The sequence below is a fragment of the Notothenia coriiceps genome, unplaced genomic scaffold (assembly GCF_000735185.1).
Source record: "Notothenia coriiceps isolate Sejong01 unplaced genomic scaffold, NC01 NC01_scaffold00029581, whole genome shotgun sequence".
NCBI lineage: Eukaryota > Metazoa > Chordata > Actinopteri > Perciformes > Nototheniidae > Notothenia > Notothenia coriiceps.
The window spans coordinates 1-8,614 of record NW_011362282.1 but is presented as its reverse complement, the minus strand read 5'-3'; the positions used below and the strand labels follow the sequence as shown (position 1 = coordinate 8,614).

Genomic DNA, 8,614 nt, shown 5'->3' with positions numbered 1-8,614 from the left:
CCTATCCTGCAAAATGCACTTTTCTATGTCTTTTCTACATCAACATGTGTCCCCGGTGTGTCGGGGACCTCACGCGGCGTCAGAAAATAAATCCCTCTCTCTTTTCCTCCGTACCCAAATCTCTAAAAACGGGGGAACAACGGAGCGGATCCAGATTTGCGTCCGATATGACGTAATATCTGAAATGTGGACCCACGGCCCTATCAGAAACGTTGCTATCAGAAACAATGCCCGACTGTTTTGGACGTAATATGGTCGGTGTTTACATTAGCATCGCTAACACTCAGAGCTAACCTGTACTGGAGATCATGTGTGTGAAGAAGCAGGAAGTAAAAAGGAACTCACCTTGTGGTATAACCGGCAAGAGAGAAAGCCTTTGAGCTCCATACTGTTTCAGAGAGAATCCTTGATAATCCATGATATGACGTTTCATCACGGCAGTATTTAGTTTAGACAGTAGCTGCCGGGTCCCGCATGAGCTCAGACCCCTCCTTTTTTTTGTTATCAATCTTTTCTTTTTTTTAAAGCTTTATACCCCAAACAGCACTTTTGAAACAGGAAGTGAAATAGAGGGATATGAGGCATGGCTAGAATGGGTGATCTGTTTGATATTTTGAGCAAAACACTTCATAAACATGTGTTTTATATATCTGAGACCTATGCTATTGCCTAAAAATAGCATGATAGGTGACCTTTAAATTCTGTATGATTGCTATTTTGATAAATAATTCATTAATCTTTCACGCAGAACTAGTGAAGCTTTTTCAAAAGTTCTCTGATTTCATGCCTTTTGCTTTAAAATATCATATGAACTACATCATTTTGGCTATTTGTTCGACACAAAACCATAACAATAAACTTGGTGTGTATTCCAGGTTCCTGAAGAGAACATCCAGAGTGTGATTGGAGCTCTGCGGACCAAGAGCACGGCACAGTGAAGGAAAACAGTGGAAGTTTAAAAAAAAAAATAAAAAAAAAAAATGATTTCAAGTCATTTCGTTCAAACGTTTATCCATAAAGTGCCCGGAGCTAATCTGCTGTGGATCGGCTCCGAAAAGGAAGGAACCGGAAGCACGGGAAGGTGTTAGAGATGACTTTTGGTACTCGGCCATTTTCTTTAAACCCCCTCCTCCTGGCACAGGAAACACTCCCTTTAGTTTACCAGACTGAACATTTCTCTCTCTCTGAAGCTGCTTCTTCATGAGCGCCATACTGTATTAGTTACTCTCGTGGAAAAATGACGAATAATGTACTCTCAAAAAAAGCAAAAGGAATATTTGATCTTCTATCAAAGCTCTCAATATTTCTAAGGTCATCTCTCAGTGCCATGATGTTTGAATGCCTAAACAGATGCCTTTGTCAGAATATTTTACATGTGTGCAATTGTAGGAGACATTTTTCTGACCGATGACACAGCGCTTGGTTTAGAAATACGGTGTGTTTTGTTGCTTTTAGTAGCTTTTAATTACAGCGAAGATCTTAATGATGGAGTCCCTTGTTTAAATTTAAATTCTGGGTTTGCTGGAGCATGAAGTGAGTCCAAGGCCTTGATGAGGAAATTATAATTTAAGCATTTTTTTAATGTGCAGTCACACTGTGAGCAACCTGGTTGATGTGTCACTCAAAATTAGCAGATTGTATCCCCGTATTTAAATAAAAAACACAACTTTTTATATATTATTTGGCTTGAAAGCACAATGTATGAGGCATTAATGACTTCAGAGTCGGTTGTGTTTATTACACTTTTATTTAAAAAGGTGAACATTTAATTCACAGAGAAATTAAACGGCTTTTGAGTTGAAAAACTAAAGAAGCAATTTTTCGCTTTTTTAGAGACATTGAAAGTCTACAGAAAAGGAACCTGATGTTTACTTGACTTTTCTGGTTTAATTTGCAGTATTTAATTAAATGTTTTCAAATATATAGGCCCAATTCCCTCAAATTCAAGGACCCAACACTTTATGTTGACACGGATTACTTAATTAATAATACATTTTATAATGTGAAGGAAGGAGATGGCTTTCCAGAAGTTCACTGATAACAGTTCAAAAGAGAGACCCTTGAATGTTTGACCCCTTCTCTATAGGGCTGGAAAAACCACTTCAATTTCTATTATTGCATAAAATATATAAATTCAAGCACTTTCAATAACCTAAATCTATTTGTCTACCTTCAAAAACATTTTCTCAAATTCTTTCATAGTTTTCAAGACGATTTAATGATTTCAAGATACTCTTCCTGGTATAGACACCTCTCGTATGGTGTTGCTCACGGTGTGACCCCGCGGTGATATAAAGTGCAATGATACAAAATGTGTTGCATCTACAGTAGTGATAATTTACTGAGCCACTTTTTTACTAGAATAACGACATAAGCTATTGAAGGAGCCCTGGTTTCCATGTTGGCGTCTCATCGTTTTTCCAACCCACTTTATACTCAACTACGCCCACTTCTGCAAGACGAAAGCGTTTTCATCCAACGAAATATGAACATGACAGCTAGTATCTTTTTCAAAGTAGATTGATGGAAATAGCGATTTTTAAGTATGAAAGAAGAGTAAATGTTAATTAATCCTTTAATACTAATTGACAATGGATACCTCAGTCATGTTAAAATGCCATCTTTTCCTTTCTTTTATTGTTATTTTATGTTTTAATTACTTCTTTATTTTTCTTTTATTTCATTCATTTTTTATATTACATCACATCACATGTCACTTGTTCCTCCCTATTTTATTTTTTACATTTTTCTTACGTTCTCTTCATACATCCATTGCTCAGTCGCGCAGAAGTGGGCGTAGTTCAATCTACACTGGTTGGAAAAATGATGGATGTGTCCAATGTTGGCGATGAAGCTGCCCCCACGACCCCCCCCCCCTGCCCCCAGTCTGCACTTTAATGCAGGCCGATGAACACAGGCCTGCTGTACTGATGTGAAAAAACAGGGGAGGGCTATTTACTGTAAGGAAAGACCCTGTTCTGATTTCTGTTGGTCTTAAGCATTTAGTGATAATGTTTTTATTTCCTTTTATTTCACACAACCTTGCACCTAACAACAAACCTTTCTTCTGCTCATATTCGTTTAGCAGAACCTCTGTATTTATCAGTGTTAAAAACAGGAAGAAGGGGACATTTCTTCTGATTACATTTGAAAGTTTAAAAGCGTTTCATTTTGGAGCTTCTTGTGTGAAAAACTTAAAAATAAACAAGCTTTTTTTTTTCTTTTTGGAGATCTGGTTTCACCATTGTGTCGTTTTTTTTATTTTGCTGTCTTTACTTAACAACGGGGGATTGTACCCTCACTGTTATTTGCTCTCAGTGTGTGTTTTAAATCAGAACCAGTGACATCTCTGCACAATGTGGTCCTCAGAGCACAGCAATTAACTGTAAATCTGATTTCTTTGTCCAATTTCGTAGTATTTTGACTTTAAAGTTGTAAAAATAATACTTTACTGATTGACTTATTGTCATTTATTTATTAATTTAATGCAAAAAAAACTATCGGTAAGATACAAGTATTTGTAGTTGAAATATCATCATCGGGTATATTGAACCTATAGCAAAGTGTTTTTTGGTTGTATTGCTTTCATTAGTAAATCATATTTGACATATATTCTTTAAAAACCTATATATTGTCACTAAATTACCCATTTGGCTTTTTCTGGAAATTCACACGAGATGACCCATAGCTAAGTAATTATTATTTGTCATCCAAATTGTAACTTTGACACATACATTTGAAAAATAAGACACTACAGATTGATGAGGATCATGGGGATACAAATAATTACTAGTCGAAATATCATTGAGTGTATTGAACTGTATTGAGTATTGAACTGAGCGAGGAAGTGTTTTTGGTTTAATTGCTTTCATTAGTAAATTGTATTTGACATTTATTTCTTTAAGTCTCACTTAAATGACCATTTGCCTTTTTCTGGATATTCACAAGAGATATACACCTGTAGTTAAGTAATTGTAATCATTCTTCTACGTAAAAAAACCACACTTTTTCTGCACACACCTGACCTTCTGTTGCCGTCCCCCCCACTGAACTGCAGTGATTCACTTCCTCCACTCCGGCTTGCAGCACATGGACAACAGCAGGAGAGACTGCAGGTGTATCAGCTGTCTGTATTATTTGACCAAAGTAAACAAAGCAGAGAACAGCCAGCTCCTTGTAGCCTCCACACGCCATCTTTTTCTCTGCTTCAGCTCACCTCCGCACACATAGGAGGAGGAGGAGGTGGAGGTGGTGGAGGTGGAGAGTTCAGCTGCAGAAATACTATGCAAAGCCGGGATAAAGGAGATGGATGTTAGTGTTCTCCTTTATCTTGATTATCTTCCTTCTTACATAATCTTCTACAGCTTAACGGCTCACTGACTAGCAAGTTAATGGTTCTGCCGTATGTAAGCAAATACATTTATATATCGGATGGGAATCGGCAGAGGACCCACAATACACTATGTTCATGGTACTCAAGTAAGGATACAATATTCTGCCTATTTTAGAATATGCTGCTGTTTTAAAATAGTTAGCTTTATTTTCAACTGCCAAATTAACCAGTTTATCAACATTTGTTCATATAATAGGACACAATTATGATTTATTTCTTAATTCTTAAGTAGATTACTGAACAAGCAAACGTAATCTATATGTGAAAAAAAATTACTTGGAATAAGGAATAATTAGTTTAAATAATAAAGAATGTTAGCTGAATAGCATAAATCACTTGAGGTAATAAATACACAATTCAAATAGTTAGCTAAAACAGGTGAATTGTATCTCCAAAGTAGGGAAGAAAGTTTAATTAATTAGCTTAAATTAAGGTAATGGAAAAACAAAGCTGTGGAAGTAATGGATTGACTTTTGGAAAAGTTAGCTAAAAGCAAGGGATAAACAGTTGTAGATACTTGAACGGACAAAGAGTAAAACTTAAAACGAAATGTTATGAACAAACTGTTAAAAATGTTAGCATAAACCAATGGAATATCAGGAGAAAAGGCTAGCAAAAAGTCACAGTTGAAATAGTGAGCTAAAAGTAATGATTTAAAAAAAATAGTAGCTCCAAATTAGCGACAAACGGTGCTATTCGTTAGCTAAAGGTTAGCAACAAACTGTTGAAAAGGTCAGCTTAAACCAATGGATTAGCAGTAGAAAAAGCTAACTAAAAGGTCATTAGCTGTTGAAATAGTGAGCTAAAAGTTAGCAACAAAACGTTATAGCTTATAGCGATGGATAAACAGTTAGCTAACGGACATTCTAACAGATGTTGCCATGACAACTACACTCTTACCACAGGCTTACCCAGATCCCAGATGCAGTTGGATAGCTTATCTACCTCAAATTAAGACAATCTTATTATCAACCGTCTGATTCTTAACTTAGTGTCAGCTACTAATGTTTCCTTTGCCTACATACCCATCTATACAAAAGTATGACTGTCCATCCAAGATATTTGTACCACCAAGTTAACATGTTTGCCAAAAATCTCTAGCAAGTGCCTACAAAACAGCAGGGGGAAAATTGTACTTTTGTTTTTATAACTGTCCCATGCTTTATCTGATCCAGTTTCACACATTGATCAAAAGTGTACTTTATGTATTATGCTCACTCAGTAGTTGTGTGATAAATACATTTCCGTGCTCTCTGAGGGGCCCTCCAGTTGTCACAATGATTAATGGCCCCACAAAACATGCTCAGTGGGGAGGGTCCTGCAACAACATCAGCGCCTGCAGACACACTCACTGTACTGTAAGAAACATCCTTCATCTGATACTGTCACTACATTATAGACAAGGTTACCATCTATATCAGCTTCACATCTGTCCCAAATGCCTGTACAGAAATTGGGGAAAGGATACTAATTCAGTGTTTATTAAAAAGCTAAATGGAGGATGGTAAACAAACTAGAGTCTAGACACATTTATTTTTGATATAGCATAGCAATGGGATTTCTCCATTGCATATTGTATGGCAAACCATCACTGTAGGAAAAGTGGGTTCATTTTCTGGAACATCCAGACTGGGAAAACAACATTTAACACTTTATGTCCGTTGTTAAAATCACTACATGTCAAGGTTACCATGTCGATCAGCTTCAGATCTGTCAAAAATGCCTGTACAGAAAATAGGAAAAAGGGCAGTTGTGATTCTGCTTCACCATTTATTAAAGCAAAATTGATGCTGGTAAAAAAACAACATATTTATTTTTGATATAGCATATTTTCTGCATTGCAAGGAAAGTTTGGGGCTCTCCGCTGAAACTGCTACCCCCGCGACCCGACCACGGATAAGCGGGAGAAGATGGATGGATGGATGGATGGATATTTTCTGCATTGTTGTTTTTTTAATGGCAAACTATCACGAATAGTGGGTTCATTTTCTGAAACATCCAGACTGGGAGAACGGCACAACATAAGTCAAGTTGCATCGTTAAATCAATAAAATGTCAGAAAATACAGAACAATTCCAATCCCAGTCTCCTTCAAAGGTCTTGCTTTGTCGAATCAACCTTAAGATGTTCAGTTTACAATCACACAACACAGAGAAAAAGCAGTGAATCCTCACATGCTGTTATGGCAGAATTGTTCACATTCTTTCTCTGTTTTGCTTGGCTGAATCGATTCATCGTTTCAGCTCCAGTTGAAATAAAACAAAACTCTCCTTTGAAGCGTTTCCCAGATGACCTTCATGCAGGGTAAAGAGAGTCGTGTCGGTGACAGTTTGCTGCAGAATCGACCGCCGTGAACTCGTTTGACGTCACGGGGACACGAGGGTTCGTCGCCTGTGGAGAGCAGCTGGCTTCAAGACTCCAGCGTGGCCCCCGATCGGCTCCCTGAGGGGCCCCGCGGGGGGTCAAAAATCCAAACCTTTCATCCAGGAGCTCACAGGAGGGACTTCACCAGCGCCACCATGTGATCAACACCACACACTACGTCCACCACCTGACCAGGTACAGTCACCTGATGGAAATCACACAAAAACAGTTTAAAAAAAAGGGGACGAAGTTTGAGTAAAATCCTACATTTTCTTTTATTTGGTTAAGTTTATTGTTTTTTTAACCTTCATCTTTGTGCAAGTTGCAAATAGATTTAATTTTGATTACTTAATATGTGTGTGGATCTTATACAAAAACAGATTAAAGACTATTGTCCACTAATTCCACATGTCATCCTACTGTTTAAGGTTGCTTACCATTAAAACCCATGCATTTCTATCATTTGAGCAACTGTTAATGCTGATTATGCATTTTAAAAAGGTTTGGAGGTATTCTTTTGTATATTTTAATTATTATTTAATTAGAGTATCTAGATAAAATAAGATGCATTGTGTTACCAATTACAAAAGTTGTCAAATTTTTGTATATTTTAATTATTATTTAATTATTTATTTGAGTATCTAGATAAAATAAGATGCATTGTGTTACCAATTACAAAAGTTGTCAAATTCAGTAACTGCATATATTTCACAGTAATCTGACCCAACCGACCCAAGGACCACCCTGTGCATCATCAGTAAACACTCCAATCCTGATCAAATGTCTTGAGTTGAGTTGCTAATAGCGAGAATTATATCACAAATCATTTCGTTGGTGAGATCTTTAGACGCTTTCCGCACATTCTACCCAGAACATTTTTCTTTTTGATAAAGAATCAAAAAGACTATTACCAAATATAGTGTCTTTTTAAACATTGTGTTCACATGCCTTCATTACAAGCCTTTCAAAAGGACTTAGGATGATAAGAATCTGCTTTTTATTATCTAATCTTAACACATTTGTTCCCAGATATGGAGAAACTAGTGAAATGCATTCTGTACAGCGTGTGCATTATGTGCTTCAGCTGCATGGTTGCCTCTTTTTTGTTTGCATGACTGATCAGTGTTGTCTTACTCTCCACGGGAAGAACTGGTCGTCTCTCTTCCCGATGCCCAAACATCCTCTCACATTCTTCCCCCAAACAAAGAGCTCTCCTCGATCTGCAACACAAGCATCAAACATCGTCACGCTGAGATCCACAGAGCAGCTGCAGCCCGGTAAATCTGAGCTTTCACTGGGACCATCTTAGCCGAATATGACAAAAAAAATTACAATAACAAGCATACTGTTTCCCTTCCCCCCGGACGTCTGTGCCTCACTTTAAGCTCTTCAGACCGGATGACACAGAATGACTCTGCTTGTTTCCATCTTTTGTCAAAAACAAGATGCTTAGGACAATAAAGAGGGTATTTTTAAAGTTGAAACAGAAAAAGTAGAAGCAGTAATTATTGTATGTTATGGTCTAATTCAGCTTTAAAAGGAATATAAATGTGTTCCTGTGCCGAAGAAGCTGTGTCCCAGTGACTAATTGCACATTTTTGCTTTGTGTATATAAATAGTTATTAGATCTAATAAGGTGCAACTGTCAAGAAACATCATTTCCCATTGGGATTAATACTCATTATTTTTGATTGAATGCTTTGATTGATTGAATATTAAACAATATAAGATGTATACAGTACTTCTCTTCCTAAGCTTTTTAAAGGTCACCTATCATGCTATTTTTAGGCAGTAGCATAGGTTTCAGATATATACAAATATATAAAAAACATGTCTATGAAGTGTTTTGCTCAAAAT

General features: G+C 36.9%; 1 protein-coding gene and 1 long non-coding RNA gene across 2 annotated transcripts in view; one reads left to right on the top strand and one right to left on the bottom strand.

The window, feature by feature from the left end:
• castor2 (cytosolic arginine sensor for mTORC1 subunit 2) overlaps positions 1-3,231 on the top strand; it is a 5,403-nt gene extending 2,172 nt beyond the window's left edge. Inside the window, exon 4 of the mRNA XM_010786796.1 lies at positions 876-3,231. Within this exon, the coding sequence (XP_010785098.1) occupies positions 876-938 (63 nt within the window). The 3' untranslated portion in view covers positions 939-3,231. The remainder of the gene's footprint in view (positions 1-875) is intronic.
• Positions 3,232-5,907: 2,676 nt separating this feature from the next.
• LOC104958960 (uncharacterized) lies at positions 5,908-8,145 on the bottom strand. The gene is made up of 2 exons (XR_799809.1): positions 7,892-8,145; positions 5,908-6,962 (listed from the first exon to the last, which is right to left on the bottom strand). It is a non-coding gene; the product is annotated as an uncharacterized lncRNA (long non-coding RNA).
• Between the last annotated feature and the right edge of the window lie 469 nt (positions 8,146-8,614).